General features: G+C 34.9%; 2 protein-coding genes and 1 long non-coding RNA gene across 8 annotated transcripts in view; 1 reads left to right on the top strand and 2 right to left on the bottom strand.

Moving 5' to 3' along the window:
* Positions 1 to 5,857, bottom strand: part of LOC109112501 (limb region 1 protein homolog) — a 29,954-nt gene extending 24,097 nt beyond the window's left edge. For all 4 annotated transcript variants that reach the window (XM_042760520.1, XM_042760522.1, XM_042760521.1 and 1 more), the window contains exons 1-4: positions 5,640 to 5,857; positions 2,600 to 2,672; positions 1,543 to 1,582; positions 682 to 821 (exon numbers count right to left, since the gene is read on the bottom strand). In XM_042760520.1, coding sequence (XP_042616454.1) covers positions 682 to 821; positions 1,543 to 1,582; positions 2,600 to 2,672; positions 5,640 to 5,702 — 316 coding nt within the window. In that variant the 5' untranslated portion in view covers positions 5,703 to 5,857. The remainder of the gene's footprint in view (positions 1 to 681; positions 822 to 1,542; positions 1,583 to 2,599; positions 2,673 to 5,639) is intronic.
* Positions 5,780 to 12,743, top strand: LOC109111824. 3 transcript variants are annotated; one of them, XR_006160474.1, is made up of 5 exons: positions 5,780 to 5,911; positions 8,472 to 8,642; positions 8,826 to 8,918; positions 9,751 to 10,096; positions 10,485 to 12,743. It is a non-coding gene; the product is annotated as an uncharacterized LOC109111824 (long non-coding RNA). The 3 variants fall into 3 exon arrangements; XR_006160473.1 differs by having other exon boundaries at positions 8,826 to 9,859; positions 10,026 to 10,096; XR_006160472.1 differs by having other exon boundaries at positions 8,826 to 10,096.
* A 577-nt stretch (positions 12,744 to 13,320) lies between these two features.
* On the bottom strand, positions 13,321 to 21,223 carry LOC109112500 (motor neuron and pancreas homeobox protein 1-like). The gene is made up of 4 exons (XM_042760529.1): positions 20,954 to 21,223; positions 15,453 to 16,170; positions 14,168 to 14,328; positions 13,321 to 13,986 (listed from the first exon to the last, which is right to left on the bottom strand). Exons 2-4 carry the CDS (start codon positions 15,952 to 15,954, stop codon positions 13,675 to 13,677), a joined length of 975 nt encoding a protein of 324 aa, XP_042616463.1. The 5' UTR covers positions 15,955 to 16,170; positions 20,954 to 21,223; the 3' UTR covers positions 13,321 to 13,674.
* Positions 21,224 to 21,635: the final 412 nt, after the last annotated feature.

Raw genomic sequence — 21,635 nt, 5'->3', positions numbered from 1 at the left:
GTACTTATATTTAAAAAATATCTGCATGTAATTAATTTCTGTAATTACATTTTTATTACAATGTTGACCCATCCCTTACACCTTAACCCACCCTTAAACCTACCCATACCACCAAACCTGTCCCCCACCTCGATAGCAGCAAAAGTGTTTGGCAATATAATATGAACACAATAAGTACATTGTACTTATTTTTTGATGTAAGTACATAGTAGTTAAGGCCACTTAATATAAAGTGGGACCAAAAACTGCTCTCAAAACAGAGAAACCTGATCTGCAAAAAAAAAACAGACACATGACACCACCTTGTGGAGATGACTGAAGCTAAGGAGAAAAAATACTTTGAGCTGTATTGAAATTATTATAAATGGAAGGAGTCAGGAGTATGGCCTCAGCAACAAAATTAAATACTGTTTACATTGTTCAACGCACAAATTATTTAATAAACACTTTCTATGAAACACACAAATTAAACTTTTCAATTTCAATTAAAAGTATCTAAAGGTAAGGACAAATAACAATGTGTTTTTAGAAGAACAAAGTAAACCATTAGCAGAACACAGTCTGAGAATGTCACCAAATGCATGACAGACATTCATTGCAGGCTACAACCTTATGCAAAACTACTTGTTAAGTAACACATATTATATTTAATTTAAAAATGGAAAAAGGTGTGATACTGACCATGAATGAGTGATCCATTGAGCCACTGTATGTAGTAGTTTTTCGGTAGGGAGAGCAGAATCTCATAACTGATTATAGAAAATGGTAAGAGAAGGACAGCTCCTCCAGACACTGCCAGTGTGAATGTACACAGGTACATACTGAGAAAAGGTGGAAATAAAGTAAAAGGTTAGTAAAAAGAATGGTAATAATTCTTGTACATAATTATGAATGATTTTTAATCAGTTTTATTTTCACATTTAACGTAAAGATGTAATAATATGTGACCCTGGACCACAAAACCAGTCTTAAGTGTAATTTTTTTGAAATTGAGATTTATTCATCATCTGAAAACTAAATAAATAAGCTTTCCATTGATGTATGGTTTATTAGGATTGGACAATATTTGGCCGAGATAAAACTATTTGAATAATTGGAATCTGAGGGTGCAAAAAAATCTAAATATTGAGAAAATTGCCTTTAAAGTTGTCCAAATGAATTCTTAACAATGCATATTACTAATCAAAAATTAAGTCTTGATATATTTCAGTAGGAAATCTACAAAATATCTTCATGGAACATGATATTTACTTAATATCCTAATGATTTTTGGCATAAAAGAAAAATCGATAATTTTGACCCATGCAATGTTTTTTTGGCTATTGCTACAAATATACCCCAGCGACTTAAGACTGGTTTTGTGCTCCAGGGTCACATATGGGGTTACATTAAGAAAAAACAAGTGACTACAACTCTATTTTATAAGAAAATGTTAAACTAAAGATTCTTTGATATTAAGTTGTATATACCTGGATCCTTTAAATGCACTATAATATATATAATATATTTCATGCCAGATATGGTCAATATCAAACAACTCACGATATTCTGTTGACAATGGCATCCTCATCTTCCTGTTCATCTGTTGGCATAAGAGAAAAACATTAAATCAACCAATAAACCAGACACAGATTTAAAATCATTTCGTTTTTGATAGAGATGATGTTCTTAGTGCTGTGATGCTCTGACAATCTTCATCAGAAGTGGCAGTCAGTTTTTTTTTTTCTTCTTTCTTTACTGTGAATTTGCAACACAAATAGCCTCAGCTACAGAGGTCACAGAATCATGACAGATGTTTTAATAAGTCTAAAGCATGATCTGTCTTCATTTAACTAAAAGCTACTTGAAGACAATACTGGGTAATCATAAATCACAAATATGTGAATAAACCTTTACAATCAACGGCCAGATGGAGGCTGTCAAGAGTCAATGCGGGTTAGAGAATAGAGGGGGAAAGGAATGACTTAAGAAGTGGCAAAAAAGAAAGAAAGAAAAAAAAGAAAGCATAAGAGAGAGATGGATAGAAAGTGCAGAACAGCACTTTAAACTAATTACACAAATTGCATTATCAGACCCTTGAAAAAGCCTCTACATGAGACCTAAGGTCCTGGAGCTTTACAGTCATGCTTCACAAAAGCAGCTCAGCTCAGCTGTACTTTTTTAGAGACAGGAGTCTTAAGAACAACCTAGTTTCACCTGTGATCAACGCTCTCCACAGGGGTTAGCTGCCATTACTTATGCTACTTATAAATGGGAGGGCATAACCTGATCAGGAACTAAAGTCGTCCTCATAACTGTTTGTGTAAAGAAGGCTGGAGTTGGATAATGCTCAAAAGATTACTGTAAGGTGTTACGGAGTTCTGAAAGGTGTAAACCCCTTAAAGTTTGCAAGCAACCAAACAACCTGCCCTTTTGTCATCTAGGAATTTGATCTAAATCTGAGGAGCTTGCAGGTATTATTAAGTTATAAAAATTAAATATTAATATAGATCAATATTAATATATGAATATAAATTATAAATAGTAGATATAATAAATACATTGCATTTGAATAGTACAACAGTTTGATCAGAAACAGAACTGTATTATTCATCCTTACCGCTTTTTCTCTTGTAGCGTGAGATGATGCAGTACGACACAATGTACAGCACTGCAAACAGGAGGAAGCAGACCTAGAAACACGTGGAATGAGATAGAGTTTCCAAACACTTCTGTTCTGCAAGCATTTTTTGTTTTAAACTTTTCATTCTTACCCTTTTTTAACTACAGGAAGCATCGTATATCAGCTAAAAAACTGAGTAGTCTAGAAATTTAACCCGAGTAAGATTCTGTGTACTGTGTGTCTAGAAATTTGTTGATTCCAAACGCAAGTCTTACCTGTATCAGAAATATTTATAAGCAGTAATAGTCCAATCAAATGACAAAGTAAAGTACCTCTGTTTTAATCCTCACTAATATGCTAATCTTTAATCTGTAGTGATGTTATATGGTATGAATCAGCAGAGATCGTCCACGAGACCGGAGTGTATTTTAAGAATACGGACTGATGGATGTGTGTATGTAAACATGCCGTTCATGCTTGAACTTTTACTCATATTACACCTTGCTTGTATCCTCACAGAACTACAGAGCGCTAACAGATACATTAACAGATAGATTAAACATTAGATAAATGCAACTGTGCTTCACCATTAAATTATCTGTTAATACAAGGAATTCAGATTAGAAGGACTTCATAGCTCAGGTTGCTTTGGAATAACAAATAACTTCTATTAAAGCATAAATAATATGGTTAACCCTTTGCAGAGTGAAACACAGACATTTTGTGGGCTCCACTGGAAGACAGCACTCAAAATCCACACTTCCAGACAAACCCAATGTATTTCCATTATCCAATCCAAAACCTAGTAATACAGGAACATTCAGCAAATCCGCTATTCAATTAACTGCATTCATATCTGTTATTAATATTAAAGCTTGACGATGTGAAACACTAATCAGCAGTCTCACAAGCTAAAGAGCCCAATCTAAAATTTTTACTGAAATCAATCAGCAGTCTGAAAGCCACAAAAAAAAAAAACAATCTAAAATTTTTACTGAAATCTGGCATAAAGCCACAAAAAAAAAAAAAAAAAAAAAAATTGGCATACTAAAAAAAATGTACATTGATATTTATCGTTAAACATGGCTTCTTTCAAAATATATAATGCATATATAATACATAAAAGTTTTTCCAATTTTAGCAACAGCTAGAAAATTTCCTCTGTGAAAGCTACAGTCATAAACACTTCTGCTGGAAATAAATGACATATGGTCCAATGCATGACTTATTTGTAGACCATTTTCAAACCATTCTAACTGATGCTTGCAAGACTATTACAAATAACTCTCACATTGCCTAGATGGCCCTGAGCCAATCTTATTCTTGAGTTCTGCATTACAAACCACTCAAAACCCATTAAGAAGCAACAGTGATCTTAGCACAAGCAAGCACCATGTTCAAAATCATTGTTTCATAAACACAGGACAGTGAGTGACTGAATTAATTTGTTATAAATATAGAATGCAACATATACTGTAAATACATAAGCTGTAGACAAAATAGCTTTAGAAAATAAGGATTGTTTGTTTGGTAAAGGCCAAAATATATCAAGATTCTTGTATTTCAGACAGTTTAGAAACTGCCTTCCCATTAACATCACAGCATTACTAAAGAGCCAGAAAAGCTTACATTGTATGCAGCTGATAACAGCTCACCTCAACACACAGAAAGAATTTAGACTCTGAAATAAACTGCACATTTCCACATTCTCTCTAAAGTTAGTGGTAATATTTCAACTGAAAGGTCAGGTGTTACTTTTAAAGTGACTGCTGTCGAAATAAGACAATAAACTGCATCCTTGAGACAAAGTGAATTTCTTTTGTTAACACTTTTAATTGCTGCACTATCTACACAACAGAACCACTTGCTTGGTATTTTAACACTAATTCATTCAGTTAAACACCGATATTCATTTAGAAGGCAGAGACAGCAGCTGGGATCACTTTAAACAACACTAAAGATTTTTTTGGCTGTTCTTACAAGAAAAGGCTGCAAAATATGTTCAGTCTGACATGCCAGTTAGCACTGACAGATTAATTTGTGATATTTAATGAAACATGAGAACAGGTTTGCCTACACAGGAATGAGAGACGCAATACATCCTGACACCCGAAATAAAAACTGCAAATCTGCAATGCTCATGTGTACACACACAACTGTAATCAAGCAGTCAGTGTACAACCCTTATGATTACTCAACTGGTCGAACTAACACATACCACTAATTCTACTAGAGATCCAGTAATATATGTCACAAAACGTCTGCAGTCAGAGAGCATCATGCATATATACAACCTCGGGCTGCACGATCATGACAAAAATCATAATTGTTGATTATTCCCTTTAAATTGTAATTGCGATTATTAATTACGATTATCACAATTTACATTGATGTTTATATTATGTTTGATGCAACTGCTTGCTGTATTTTTATATGAAAATAAACCAGCTGAAAACACTCTAACTGAAAAACCTTTAGTGTTTTTCTGTAGTATTAAGCCTCAAATGTCAAATACACATCGGATTGGTTTCTTCTTTAAATTATAAAAACAAAAGTATAAATATGAATGGTATTATAATCTTAGACTAACACTAAAACAATAGAAAAACCCTTAAGATGGCATGTAGAAAGAAAAAAAAACATATCTTAATCGTGCGGAATAACATAAGTGGACTTTGAACGATTACCTAATTGTGCCATCCATAATTTTAATCGCGATTAGAAATTCGCTTAATCGTGCAGCCCTAATACAACCGTAGTGAATCTAATGCGCCACAACAGAAACAGAGGGATTAATGAGCTCAATATTCTAGCTAACGACAAGCTAACAGGCTAGCTAGCTAACTAGCCTAATGTACCTCTCTCATACACGCCAATGTTTCTATGAGGAATTCATGATAATTTTCAATTGTAGTAAACCCATTTATCTTTTTTAATTTAAGAAATATACGTAAATGAGGCTAGATGCGAGCTGAAACGAAGAACACAGTGCGCAAACACACGCTCAGTGTGCTGTAATCACTCTCACTGTACTCACAATGTACTCGCGCACTTGGCTGTGGAAATTCTGCTCTCTAATCGTCACATCGTCTTCTTCCATTCTTCATATTGCATAGACACATTCATTAGCAACGCATTTTTGTGGCGATTCCATTCACTGTAAGAGAAAGCGCCTCTGTAGGATTAGAGCTCGACTAGACTGACAGCGCTCGCGTCTCAGCGCCAGATAAACGACCAAAACATATTGCGTCATCATTCAGCGACACGAGACAGGACGAGAGAGTTCACGCACACCGCCGAGCTGTCACGGTGAGAATAAAGTAGATTCATAATGTGAGATTTACGTCATTCAGAATATTTTCAGCGTTGTTTTGGACAGGTCTGACGTTTCCTGATGTAGCTGAAACGTTATACTGAGAGTGCATATAACAGCATATTTTGCCAAACATAGAAATAATATATGTTTTTGGCCATATAACGTATATATATATATATATATATATATATATATATATATATATATATATATACACACATACTTTTTGCTCGAGCAAGCTTACACAATGAACATATTAGCACTAATTAAGACTGTACAGTACTACTACATACAACTACCAATAAATCCACCCATAAATATACATATCTATACAGCCAATAATAATAATTATTATTATTATTATTATTATTATTATTATTATTAAAAAATATATATTATTATTATTTATTTTTTTGCTAAGCGTCAAAGACTATATCAGGCTATGTGCACATCTCTTGGGATTAGGCTACTCGTGTCTCCAAGTAGTTTAACATTTATATATGCCTATATATTAGAAAAAAAAAACATTTATGTTTATATGTACTATATGTATATACGCACCATAGACTGTACATACACCCACTTGTTAACTTAACTAATTGCAACAAGTACGCTCCGACTCAGAAGATGGCGATAAAGCTTTCTTTACTGTCGTAACAGCAACAACAGCAATGGCGGCCTCCAGCTCCTGCATGTGTTTTCTTTTCTGGTAGTTAACTCTTTCATGGGAAAGTTTGCGATATTCAGACTATAAACACGCAACCATTTACAATAAATAAATATTATATGCACAGCCAGATATATTTCATTTAGAAATGAAGGCAAAGGGAAAGCTGGAAATTCAACACAAACTTCAGAAATTCAGGGATTCAGTTACTAACTTTGAAGAGCAAAGGCAGCTTCGGTGAAAATGAAAGTGACCAAAGAGGAATATTCGTACAGAGGAAAAGTAGAAAAGAGCTGCGCAAAGAGAAACGCGAGTTAAAGAAAGCCATAAAGAAAATCCACTACACGGGTCAGAAGGGTAAATTTTTATTATGTTAAATATAAATTAATATGACTTTAAAACAACACACACACACACACACACACACACATACACAAAAAAAAAAAAAAAAAATCCTTAGAGTGGGTAACTAGTTTAAATCCACCTGTATTGTCAACCATCAGTTCGTTCAAGCCTTAATTGTAAAATAAAAAGTTGGTATTTTTGGCGCTAAATGTATTTCTCTTTGTGTCCACCAGGGGTCAGACTAACTTCACAGTTTGGTGTGGTCACATTGATCTCACTTTTGTACAGTAATTTTACAGAAAACCTGGAATGTGTTTGTAGTCAGTTACCTTGTTTCTTATGCACCACACTAATTGTACTGTTTTTCAGCTAATAACGTTTTATGTCAAACTCAATCAGGTTTTAGCCAAGGACATAGTACTATAACTGCTGCAATGTCAGTTACTAATGACATTGCAGTGCATTGGGTGATAATATCTTGTGCTGCACTCTTTGCTGATTTATCGAAAGCGTTTGATTCTGTGAATCAATCTTTTATTGCAAAGGCTTGAAGTATTTAGTAATATAGTGTTGGTTCTCTAATTATTTGACTGGAAGGACTCAGATCCATAGATAATTATGTTTCTTTACAGAATGATTTTAATTCTTTTCAGACTTCACTTGATAACTTAAAATTATTGCTGAATGCTAAAAAACCTAAATACATGATTTTTATATGGTCTAGACTCTAGAGTATCATTTAATGATTTTATGATTTAAACTCTAAATGGTACACAGCTTGAAAGGGTTGCATCTTATAAGTATCTTGGTATCTGGCTCGATGATAAGCTGACTTAAAACTCTCATGTTGATAGACTTTTAATGAAACTGAGACCAATGTTAGGCTTTTATTTTCGTTTAAAAAAAGTTTTTCCTTTGTTGCTCATAAACGTTTAGTAGAAAGTACTTTTTTTTAGTATTGGACTATGGTGATATAATTTAAATGCATGCACCTTTGAATGTTTTGAAAAAACTGGATGTAGTTTATCATGCTGCTTTACGATTTGTATGAAGTGTCCATACACATCACTGTAATTTATATGAAATGACAAAATGGACTTCATTGTGGTCAAGGAGGAAATACCATATGTTAATTTTTATTTAAAAGTTTTGGTGGGTAAACTACCACAGTATATATCTAGTTTGTTGACATACTGTACAAATATTTATAATACTAGACCAACAGATAAACTTTTACTAAGTATGCTCCGTATGTACAGTATGGAACGAGCTTCAAGGTACTCTACATTTGGAATTTGTACCAACTCTCGCTTTGTAAGTCTGTTTTTATAGAAGAGTGTACATGTTTCAATAACTGATTAGGCTTTGGTTTTTTAGAAAACTAGTGTTTTGTGTTGTGTTCATCGTGTGGTGTATGTATTTCTTTTTTGTCCTTGCTGCCTGTCTCGACAAGGACTCCCTGGTAGAAGAGATATTGTATCTCAACAGGACCTTCCAGGGTAAATAATTAAATAAATAAAGAACCATAACATTCCTAACAGATTCACAGCAGTGCTGGCGGAAGTGACATGAAGTTGAGAGTCTCACTAGATAATCTTCTGAAAGCTGAGTGTTTTGGCCGTTGGTGGATTATAGGATCTTCCTGGAGTGGAGCACCAATGATCGATGACCATGGAAACAAGACAACCACCCCATCCACCAAAGGGGAACTAGTACGTGAATACCTAAAAAAAAAAAAAAATAAATATTTATATATAGTTTGCATATTTAGAAATGTTTTCATCAGTAATTTAAATGCTCAGCTGCATAATTATTTTCAACTGTATGAGAGTCAAGGTCTATGCAAAAATTGTCATCTGAAATGTTTTATTTCTCTTTATGAATTTACATTACAGTACAAAGATGTTGGAGCTTGCACACAGGAGGAACATTTTCTGTGTGCTTATGTCAAGTGAAGACTATTTGGATGCCTTTGAGAAACTTTTAAGGTTTTCAGCATAATTTTGGTTTCTTATTCTCACTGATTTTCAGTGACATTGGCCATGTTGCCCATTTTGGGAAGCTTATTGACACATTTAATTGCAAATTTAGGTTTTGATCACAGTGTCATGTAATCCCAGAATCAGTCTGAAACATGGCACTTGTTATTGACTTGCAGACCTACTTGTGAGAAGGAATTGTATAAAATGACTGAAAAAGAAACAGATTAAACAGAAACAGATCTGCCTTATTAGCAGGACACCGTTTCTTTTAGCAGCAATTATATTGCAGATCTTCTGAAATGATAACCTTGTGGGATGATGGCAAATATTTTAGTTAAGGTTATCACACAAAGTTTTCTTTCAATTTTTTGAAGTCCAGACTGATTTCCTCCCGTGTATTTCAAACATGATGCTCTGTGTTTGTAATATTTGTCATAAACCATTATTTACCCACTTTTTCAGAATGATGAGTTTTGTAAAAATGTACGTGTTTCAGAAGGCGGGCCATAGAGGAACAACAATAATTTACATTATATGGAAAATAATGTGTTTTTTGAACCTTAAACCGCATAAACACATTGCATTACACCAAATAATGTTATTTTTAGCAACGACATATGACCCCTTTAATATTACTCTGTCATGTGCAATATGATAAAAGATCAGCTGTAGGATTTTTAATATTCAAATCAATGAATACTGATAATAGTCCGTTTACATCTGATTCTGCAGCATATGATACTAAGTAGCTTGTAGCTGTTTACTATAAGTTAATTACAATTAAACATTCATCCATTTTGTAAAAGTAAACCCTATCTGCTTTTCTTCTGTGCTTTAGATGACAAGTTCAAAGACCTGACAAACCTTTCAGTAGGTCCTTCAGTATCCTGGTCCAGCTGGTCACTCATCTTTTACACAAGAAGTGTCTCTCTCTTTCCATTCTTAAGGTAATGTTTGGTGAAGTTCACCCCTCACCAAGAAGCCATTCTAGAATGCATGAGGGGTTTGTATATGTAATGTTGTAGTATATATGTGTAATATTCTTCATCCTCTTTATGAATCACTTACAAATGACTTAAAGAATGGCAGCTTAATTTTATGTCTTTTCATAAGGCAATTGAGTTTCTGAAGCAGATTCTCTCAAAACTCCTTAAAGAAACTGATCTTGTGAATATATTTGGCAGGTGAGTATTCTTTGCACTACAAATATGAATATTAATCATTGTGTCAATCATTCATTTTAATATCAATTATGAATTTATTGAAGTCATAAATCTATATTTTGTAATCATGTAAGGCAAAAGTGTGATCCGCTATTTAGAAATAAGTGTTGTTTCAGAGGCAATGTTCACACTGGCAGTATAAAGTAAATGAAAAAAGAAAGAGAAATGGACTTAATTAGTTATAACATTTCTTACATTATCGCTTAAATATTTATTTGTCAGTGAAAGTTTTTAAAAAGACCAAATGTGCGGGACATCCTGAGACCAGATGTGCTGACATCCATCTAAAATTGTTTGTGTGTGGTCTAGTGTGTCAATATCTGTCTGTGTGTCTACCATTGTGTGCCAGGATCTCTGGAATTCCCAAGCTGGGAATGCTTCGAGAAGGCTTGAAGCTTTTCGTCAGTCACTTTCTACTCCGGAACATCCAGACACAAGAAACTGAGCATGCCAAGGTACTCAGGGATAGAGCTGAGGTCGCCACTAAAGCCATGGAGGCCCAGGATGCAAAAATTAAGCTATGGAGCTGTTGCACACAGAAATGTGTGCATAATGCATCAGACTCAAAGAAAAAAAATATATAACACTGTGTTATGCGTAAATATTTGGGCTTATTGTAATGTGTATTATAATACACATTATATTTATTATAATAGAAAATCACAATGGTCTGCTTCATAGTAATTCTTAGTTTTTTTTTTTTTTTAAATCCAGAGACATTTCCCAAGCAGATAAAGAAAATAATATAATTCATTCTTCTGGTGCTCATTAATTTCCAATGCACATATATTCAGTATCTGTTCTGGAAACAATTTAGCCTCTGAGTTTTAGACTTGAATAGCTTACCGCATCTAAACAAAACTGTATTAACTTCATTCAGAAAAGAGCACAAACGTGCATTGCTTTATTCATCATGAAATGTAGGTTCATTGCAATTGTCTGAAGCATCTGCACATGCAGCAGTACTCTGGACATGACTGTCTAGCATAACATACCAGAGGGCTACCGTTACAGTACATTTGATGCCCTTATTAATTCATTAGCAACATAGGCATTAATGACATCAATCCACAGCATGAAGTGATCAGAGCATGATCTATCAACAAATGGGGTCAGACAGCTTAAATGTCACTCTCACAGCTCTACAACAAAAGATAAACTGTGTATTTATATTTGATTAATTAAACCTTATCACATCCTGTGGTGTCAGCTCAAACAGGCCATTACATTACAGCCTGTAATAAATACACAACAGTCTGGCTGTTTTTTTTTCTCACAGTTTGAAAGCTGGAAAAATTAGAGTTACCTACAGATGGCCCACTTTTCCACCCTTTGACAAAGACAACATTGTCACAACATGTGAGGAGAAGCGTATAATGGGGGTCCAGCCCACTAAGATACACACAGGTGATTGTAAATAGTGTGTGCTATTGTCTGTCTGTGTGAGGCCAGAGGAAGGTTGATACTGACCCTAGTTTGAACTGGAAATAGGAAACTAAGTTGCCTTTGAACTGATAAGACCACAGTTAAAATACTGTTTGTGAGGATATTACATGTTTTTGTGCAAAGGACTAAATATGAGAAATGTGACAGTGTTCATGCATCAAAAATTCAACATTATTGGCTTGTTCTTTTATGTTTCACTTCAAATGTTTCGTGTGTAGAAGGTTATATGAAACACTTGCACTGGCCCCTACTGACAAATCACATGGCGCATAATTCGAACATATCTATATCATGTGGTTTATTATGCATTTATTACATGTTTTGTCTCACCATTCACGATCTCAAGTAAGTGTCCCACCCCGCTCACTTGTGTGTGGTTTTCTTTCCCAATCGTTAGAGGGTGGTAGTAGCACTGATAAGGATGGGTCTTTGTACTTACACAGCTGGGTAAACGTACAGGTAGAGTGAATTAGACATTAGTTAAATCAGTAACTAATGTTTCCTAAATTGACTACTACCTGTTCAACGCCAGATTAATTGTGTATTTGAATAAATCATTGTTTACTGTTGTTTTGGATAATTGAAGCTTTTGTTTATATAGATGTTCTTATAACATTAATCATAATATGTTATAGCTACATTAAACTGAACCCATTTCAACATAAATATTTTGTTAATTTGACTCGAAATTCCTGTTTCTGTATAAAATGCTGTCCTCTTGTTTGAATACCCCACTAGCCTTTTAGAACCCAGGAATAATGCAGTCAAGTTAAGCCGTGATTTTTAGTTTCTACATGCATCGCTTAGTCACATTATAGGGCTGGTAAACTCTGTTTTAGAGTTATGAAAGGGGAGTTCATTGTAGAGAGTCAATTCACTAAAATCCACAGCTTATTATACTAAATGTGTTTTGGACTGATTATTTTCCACTGAGAATATGGCTTAAAGTGGCTTAGTAAATGAAAAACAGAACATTTCAGATCACATTCAGTGTACGAGTAGATAGCTGTCATGGCCCTGGACTGATAGGACTGGATAGTGATTATATTTAAATGTCCTCTAATTGATTCGAAGAAGCTCCTTGGCAAAGACCAGATGGATCTCTGGGTTTATTACCCAATAAAAGCTTGTCGTTATTAATAAAGAAGGAAATGCACTTATGCGAAATAGACCTCAATTAGATTGCAGAAAAGACCATTAAAATAGTCTTGCTGAGGAGTAATCTAGCATCCTTTTTCTTTATCATTTTCTTTTCATGTCCTTCCTAAGTACAAGTTCTGTCTCTAGTTAAGCTAATACTGCAGGCTCATTTTCATCATTACTCTGTGAACATGACAGAAACAGACTTCTGGTTAGATATGAAGTGTCTAAAAAAAGGTCAATCAAATTTCACTTTAGTTAAAGTCTAACATAAATATAAAAGATATTTAAAATAGCCCCTGTGATGTGCTCTGGTGATGGATGGGCTTTGTCTCAAAGGTTCATTATTGGCTGGCCATTGCTGCATGGTGAGAAATGTTTGGCCATATTCGAGTATGCTTACTCGCACATTTGCACGGATATGAGAGCTCTATAAACAGAGATTCCCATGACCCGACCATGCCACTGACAGCAGACCGCTTCACATCCAGCCTGTTTGACGGTTTTTCCTTCACGCGTGTAATGGAATATCCGAATTCAACGTTGTTACAAATTGAAAAGAACCCACCGAAATTAGAAAAAGTTAATTTTATTCACAGAGCGTAACTGATAAACCTAAACAATAATTTACATGCATTTTTAAAAGCGATTTCGTTATAAATACATTGTATAAAAAATATGGTTCTGGTTTATTCTTTTTTCCATCCCACTTGAGTTTAGAAATTAACTCCGTGGTTATCGAATAGGAACATCTCAGTGATTTATTACTGATTGTGATGGGCCTACTCATCTATTTTGCTTGATGTAATGCAATTTTACCACATGCTCTGCAATCATCAGGCTTCGCCTTACGGAGAAGTATCAGTGTTTGTATACAAACAGCTCATGTGCGCGTCCTTCTCAGCATTTCCATAATGACTGCAAGATGATAACACATGCTAATCACATACTTCTTATGTAAGTGTCTTTTTGGAAACGAAGTCTCGTGGTTGTGGACTGATATCACTGGCATTGGTTCGTTCATCATCGGAGGAACAATCAGATGAATTCAGCATGTAATTATCTCCTTCTTCGTCGTCACTGTCCCTAAAGTCCCGTTTTCTGTTACTTTTCACTGATTCTGTCTTCTGGTAGTCCTTCTCCAGTCCGTCCATTTTGTCCTGGCTTCCTTTACCCTTTTGCTTCTCGGCCTCCTGAGCGGCTTGTTCCTTAGCCTTTTTACTGCGCTTCCACTTCATGCGCCTGTTCTGAAACCAGATTTTCACCTGGAAATATAAACATGACATGTCTCATTCATAAATAATTCAGAGCAATCGAATATTATTTTGCTTTATTAATTGTAATATTTAAATTCATTTGATTAGCCTATTATTTGTTAAAATAGGCCTATTAATTTTCAACAAATTAATTTAGACATTTTTAAATGTTAAAAAGTCGCTGGTTTACCTGTGTCTCTGTTAGCATTAATGATGTGGCCACTTCAAAGCGTTTTGGTCTCGATAGATATTTATTCAGCTTAAACTGGTGCTCGAGTTCAAGGAGCTGCTGGCTTGTGAACGCGGTTCTTGGTCTTCTACACTTCCCGAGTAAGTTTGACTGCGCCTGGCCTGCAGAATTGAAAAACAGAGCGTGTATATTGTGTACGACACAGCAAAAAATTAATTAGTGTTTTATAAAACGCTACATTTTCTTTTCACAACATTTTTATTATAAAAATAAAGATTCCAGTTAGTTTCCAAAATAGGCTAAATAAAGACCTTTATTAAATAAAATGTTTGAAGTTCTTCAAATATACAAAGATTTTGTATTATCAATTTCCTTAGAAAAAAAATGATATATATATATATATAGTAGGCTAATGCAACATGAAGCATTTTCTTAAGCAGAAAATTTTTTTTTTGCTAAGAATGCTATTTGATGAATAGGCTATATGGTAGGCTACTACACAGAACGGTTAAAAACGTATTTTTGAGAGTGGCAAGGACTGTGGAAATGTAGTTGCTGTTTTTCACATATTTCAATTTTAATAGCCTGCAGGCCAGCCATATTACAGAAGGCATTACAGCATTAATGCACTATACGCACAATAGATTTTAACACACCGTGTAAATGGCACGGCGAGAAATGATAAAAGCTTTCATTCTTAAAACCTTCAAAAGCAATTCCCAATCACACCTAGCCTCTATGTGCCACGGCGTTGTCAGTACATCTGCTAACATTTCCACCCTATCTGATTTGTTTGGGAGAGGACTGAGAAAATCTGCAGACGAGCAGCGGAACAGAGAGGCAGTGTCTGCAGTGTACACAGTTGGCAAGCTGTGGTTTTCACACTTGTCCTCCACTTTCCCTCTGTCCATTATCTGTCCATTTTAGCCCCTCTTTGAAAGAGAGAGCTCGTTCAGTCTCCGTCAAAGAACAGCTTTACTGACCCTGCACGCGCTTGTTATCTGGCTGCTGTAGCTCTGAACAAAACTCACTTGATTATTTTTTTTATTAATAAAACAGTAGTAGGGCACGTGTTGAAAATAATAATCTCAAAATAATTTATCAAATATGATTGAAGAATGCAGAATATCCAGTAGGCTAATATAAAAATAACAAGTTTAATGTATATGTAGCCTATACAGAACAACATGGCCACAAAAACAAGAATAAAATTCATTTGAATTTGACAATTATTAATAATAATAATGTTATTTACTTAGCCACATGAATTTCAGATGTAACTCACCATTGTAATCTGCCATTTTAGGCAGCATCATCCCCGCAGTGGAGACCCTCAGCCAGTGATCGAGCTGGAAGGAGCTGGCGGTGAGTTTGAGGGGGTCACTGGGGTGGTGATGGTGCGACCCGTGAGGATATGAGTAGGACAGAGCCGGGTGCTGACCCAGCGCTGCTGCTGCTGCTGAATAAGTGTACATTGGATGACCGTAGAGAGCCTGAGGAGGAATCCCGGTGCTGCTCTGAGGGTGTAGTCCGACCATGCCTGAATGTAGAGAGTTTAAGAAACCCGGTTTGGGAATCAACCCGCAAGACGATATCCTGGGGGGCGACGGAGTCTCGGTTCGAAGTGCTTCAGAGTTCGTGTTCAACTCCGACGCCTGGACACTTTCGGAGGAGGATGATATGGAAGAGGTGGGCAGAGAGGTGACCAGCGCCAGCGGCGAGGTCTGCACTTTTGGTGGATCGACAGCCAGAAGCGCGTCGATGCGAAAGTTTTTAGATTTCTCCATCTAGTCCACCTCACAAACAGATTAACGGGTCGTTCGCAACTTTAAAATGCTGTCACGAGTGTCACCGCTGCTCTCCTTAAAGTTATGATTTTGGCCAAGGTGTGCAAGCCAGAAGTCCACTTGTCATCTGCTGCCCGGAGGGTGTGGATTGGTCATTCACGTCATCCTTCTGGATATCCGATTGGACAGTGATTTCAGTGCTACGAGCTCTATAGCCTATAGTCCTCAAAAGTATTTGTATCGTTCGTGGAAAGCGTTGGAGAAACTGAAAAAAAAAATGTTACTACAGCTAACACACAACACACACACACACACTTTACTGATAGCCTTACTTAAGTCCAGATTTGAATATTTTTTTTATAGATATTCTGCATTAGTGTATGAAGAAAGTGTCCTCACTATTAATGTGCAATGATTAAAATACTATGAAAGAGTCTTAGAACAGACTGAAAAATTGCATCGCTTAAAAAGAGCAATATTGGATGCAGTGTTTCAGTCTGTCCTATAATAAGACGAGTTATCATCATGATATTATTTTTCCAGCGTTTTCGACATGTTGATGCAAAAAATAGGACTGATTGAACGAAGATGACTGATTGTCTAAAACCGGTAAGTGTTCATTCGAATGTAGCCAACAAAAATTAGCCAAACTATATGTTTATACAGTATCTATGTAAAGATAATGACTATTTGTCTGAAAAAGAAAAAGCCAACCATCCCTCTGGCAACGCGTAGACTATGGCATTTTTTAAATTTGATGATCAAATATGAATTATCTAAGTGACGCATTTGAGATACAAAATAAACTTTGAATTCTGAATAAGTGGACAAATTCGTGGAAAGACTGTTCTCACTCGGACATCTATAAGAGACCTTAATTGCTCCACTTTTTTGTATTGCAGTGAATATTTCTGAACATCCTATTTTTGTTAAGTGCTTCAGCAAAAATGTAAGGAGTAAAATAATGATGAAACATTAAACAATTAATGAAAATGTGTACAAAATTATAAAACAAGTGTTTTGAGCAACAAATAGGTAGGCCTACCGTAGGCTAGTTGAATAAATAAATTGTATACATTTCCAATAGCCTATGTAACAACTTGCCCCCCTACACCCCCAAAAATGCACCGACCTAACATTTATGAAAAATACTTTAATCTGGAGGATAAAATTCACAAACTTATTTTAATTTGAGAGGATTCTTTTAGGGCGTTTGAAACGCATACAAAACTATTGCTAGGGAAAACATTTATGACTTGAGATGTGAGAAATAGACCTTGTTGTGACAGCCTTTCCGTGTGACAGCGCCGGTCTTTATCCAGCTATTAGGCGGAAAGAACAAAAATATTACGCGATTAACAGTTAAATTAGTCTGTGGGCTTTTATAGACTACTCTAGATGTTGACATATTTTAGCAACTTTGCATCTGTAAAATTACTTTAACATTAGGGTATATTAAAAATAATATAAAATAAAAGAATGGGCAATAAAATAAATAATATGGTATGGGTATTAGCCTAAAAACAGACAGTTTGAAACGGGATTATAAAATATAGGCCTACCTGTCGCATTTATCAAAACAGCTACAAATTTATGATTATAACATGATAGTCTATTTGCATAATCATGGGCGAAAATTAACAACTTTGTTGTTTTGAATAAATGTAGGCGAAAGGAAAAAAATATATTGACGTGTCCTCGGTAAACGTTGGATCTCGCGCTCTTTAAATCGAAATGATTTGTTTCTTCTGCGCACATGGAGGGATGGAGATGTGGAGGATCCGTGTCTACGGGGTCTGGTCCTCTTATAAGCCTCTTTAAGCTAATGGAGGAACAGGTCAGAGAGAGAATTGCCCTTAACCTGTCTACCAATAAAGCGGATTAGTTTTCCTCAATTCATCAGCTAACATCTCTCCAGAGACTGGCCGCATGCGTTTATTTGCTCAGGGGAAATCAACAAGTCACGGGCCGAGAGAAGAAGAATAACAGGGTGCAGTAATGATACAGTGACCAATTCTGTAATAGAAATCACTAAGCCTCACGTGTAATTGCTAACAACATAACAATTTTCACTGCAAAGTATAGCCTACTGTATGTGTGACCCAGAAGTATTTGGACGACACTGGAATGTGATTTACAGCGCAACAATAAACATATAAAGCGTTATGTTTAGGTCTACCTGGAATGGGCTATCCGGTTTCCATTTGCAGTCAGGTTACAGCCATTGTTTAAATCATAAGACTCCTTAGATACAAAAACAAATCTTACATTTTGATCTATGATCATTCATCTGCCAGTGAGTAAAATGTAAAAGCTTGAGAAACATTAATAAGAAACAGGCAACTGTTTTCATTGACTAAAAGCTGTTTAGCTCTAGGATGTTGGTTGATAAATTGATAGGGCCAAATGCAGTTTGAAGTCTGCAACATTCCTCTCAATCACATGCTCTTGTGTCTTTAAACACATTAAGGCCGCTTTGTCCGCTTCCCAGTTTTAATTTCATTAAGGGATCGCATGCATATTTCTGTTAAAGCAGCAGTGAAATATGCAGCCATGGACCTGCATCAGAGATATTTATGGCTCTTTTTTTATCACATCAGGAGAGAGTAAAATTATTATTGCACCCTGAGATAGAAGGGCCTGAAACCAGGGACTCTCCTCAAAGCTGTTCATTCGCTCAGTAATTACTTTCACAATTAAGTGGAGCACATATCATCACAATGACAAATCGAAATAGTTTATATATTAATTATCCATGGTAGCCTAAATGTGTTCATTATGAAAAGCCAATTTAACGGGACCCCCTGTCTCTTTTATTGCAATAAATATTTTCGATCATAATGGCACAAATGGGCAATGTGTTGAAATATATATTGCACTGCTTTTAAATACATTTGGGACTCATAATCTTTTTATCAATTTAATTTGTGGAGAACGGTTACTTACAATGAAAATTCCCAGCATCAAAAGTCATTAGGAATCCGATTTCAGTGCTTATAGCGGCATGATTTCTTTCCCCCAAGGACTCTGAACATGAAGATCATTTCTTTTAAACGTACTGCATATTTGACCAATTTCTTCTTGGCTATAAGCGCTTTTCATCTGTTTGCTTTGATAAGTCTTATTATCTCTTAAGTGATTCACTGGTCCTAACAAACCAGTGAACTAGCCTGAAAGCCAGGTGTCACTTAACCGAGCGCTGGTAGACTACACTAATGTGATGAATAACCTACACACAGCTCGGTCAGTGGTGTAATTTAAAATGTGCTTTAAACGAGATGACCCACAAGTCCCCTCTCTCCGTGACACGAGCCCGTGATTGACGATGTCACCAGATGTCAGGCTAATTTAAATGAATTCATTTCATACCTGTCATAAGCAAAAACGTAGCTGTTTATTGAAATGAGTGCCCCAAGAGATACATTTTAAAAGCAGCATATCTTTTCTAACAAATGTATTAATTAAATCAACAACAACCCTTATGATTTAAGATTTACAAGCAGGTATAGCACGATTTAAAGACTTGCAGCCCAATGTAAATAAGTTGCAATGTAAAACTGTATATAAAAATATTTATTTGCCCCTAGCTACAACGATTTGAATCTGCACATTTAACATGATTTAAAACAATAATAAAGAAAGCTACAGTGTTGCATTATAATACTCCTAGTTAATGAGCAGTCTAAAATGTTTTTACTTAACTTAATTCAGTCTAAACCTGGCTTGAATGCAGACAGCTGCCATCATGACTTTTTAACCTATAAAAACATTTTACAAATTTAAGGCAAATTTGACACATGATGGCTGTATTGTATTTCAGAAAAGCACATTTGGCCACCAAATACTAATTAGAGGGCGTCAGCTTTCCTTGTTCCCATTTTCTTCCTCTCCCTTTCAACACTTTTTCAAAAAAAGGGAAGTTGAGGTGCATTTGGCCCTATCAATTTATCAACCAACATCCTAGAGCTAAACAGCTTTTAGTCAATGAAAACAGTTGCCTGTTTCTTATTAATGTTTCTCAAGCTTTTACATTTTACTCACTGGCAGATGAATGATCATAGATCAAAATGTAAGATTTGTTTTTGTATCTAAGGAGTCTTATGATTTAAACAATGGCTGTAACCTGACTGCAAATGGAAACCGGATAGCCCAGCACCAAATAGACTCAAATGCATAAGATTTAAAGATTAAGAATATCATTTTTGAATTGGTTTGTGAAATTCAAGTGCACTGTGGATATATGAATAAAAGGAAATTACTCCATGAACATGTGATCAGTGTCTGTTACTAAATGATTTATAACCCACGTTTGTTTTGAATATTTTAATGCCTGTTCAATTCAATTCAATTAAATTCAAGTTTATTTGTATAGCACTTTTTATGATACAAATCGTTGCAAAGCAACTTTACAGAAAATAAAGTTTCTACAATATTTAGTAAAAGTATAACTTATACATGTAACTTTAATTATGAATTATGTAAGCATATTTTTTTTTATGTTTGAGACAAACATATGGCTGCATGATTCCGTATTCATTATACAATAAATTGTAAAATACAAATTGTACAAATTTTGGCTTTATATATATATATATATATATATATATATATATATATATATATATATATATATATATATATATATATATATATATATATATATATATATATATATATATATATATATAAACTCATATATAATGTATATATGTGTGTGTGTGTGTGTGTGTGTGTGTGTGTGTGTGTGTGTGTGTGTGTGTGTGTTTAATGTATATATGTGTGTGTGTGTGTGTGTGTGTGTGTGTGTGTGTGTGTGTGTGTGTGTGTATATGGGTATATGGATTCAAGAAATAGCACTTTTTACTTAGAAATACATGAGGAGAGGACTATTGAACATCTTTGCAATAAAACCAGCCTCAACAAAAAGTTATGGATACATATAACTCATGGATTTAACCTAAATTTGTGACCCTTTTTGACATCTTTCAAAATTCGAGACCTTTTGAGATGATGAGAGACCCCCATTTTGTATTCTGAAGCAGCTCCAGAAGTCTTGTAGTGGCTCGTTATCCTCTTTTTAGGTCTAAAAGGCAGGATATGATCAATCAATAACTCATAAATCCCTCTATAACATATATGAGAAACAGAGTGGTTTCCAGTCTTGCTGCTGCCATCCAACAAGAATCAGATGTCAAGCCATGAGAGTGAGACCTATACAATATTAGTAGGCAGAGTTAAAGGGATAGGCTAATTCTACCAAAATTGGAAATTCTGTCATCATTTACTCACCCACAGGTTGTTGCAAAGTCCAAACTTTTATGACTTTCTTTCTTAATTTCTTAATGTTGAAGAACTTGGTAACCATATCATTTTCTTTACCATTGACTTCCATAGAGAAAAAAGACCATAAGGAACAACATAAGGGTGAACTACCTCTTTTATGAATCAAAATTCTATGTACAGTAACTTAGATGGTTGATTTTTGTTTTGCTATATGTTTGAGAATTCATGATATGCTACACGGAAAAGAAAATGCATGTAATAGAATAGAATAAAAATGTAATAATTATTTTTATTTACTTAGACTATAAATCTTGAAATACAGAAACACGTTTTTTTGGGAGCCATAGATTTTATAAAAATTGATTATTGTGTAAAAATTGTTGTATAAAATAGCCATA

This window comes from Cyprinus carpio, chromosome A7 (genome assembly GCF_018340385.1).
Source record: "Cyprinus carpio isolate SPL01 chromosome A7, ASM1834038v1, whole genome shotgun sequence".
Lineage (NCBI taxonomy): Eukaryota > Metazoa > Chordata > Actinopteri > Cypriniformes > Cyprinidae > Cyprinus > Cyprinus carpio.
The sequence above is the reverse complement of the archived record's forward strand: the minus strand, read 5'-3'. Positions and strand labels throughout refer to the sequence as shown.

Coding starts and splice junctions, on each gene's coding strand:
- LOC109112500 (XM_042760529.1), bottom strand. CDS start 15,954: ATGGAGAAATCTAAAAACTTTCGCATCGACGCGCTTCTGGCTGTCGAT. Junction 14,329..15,452: donor TAAAATGGCAGATTACAATG/GTGAGTTACATC, acceptor TCAATTCTGCAG/GCCAGGCGCAGTCAAACTTA. Junction 13,987..14,167: donor TAATGCTAACAGAGACACAG/GTAAACCAGCGA, acceptor TTATATTTCCAG/GTGAAAATCTGGTTTCAGAA.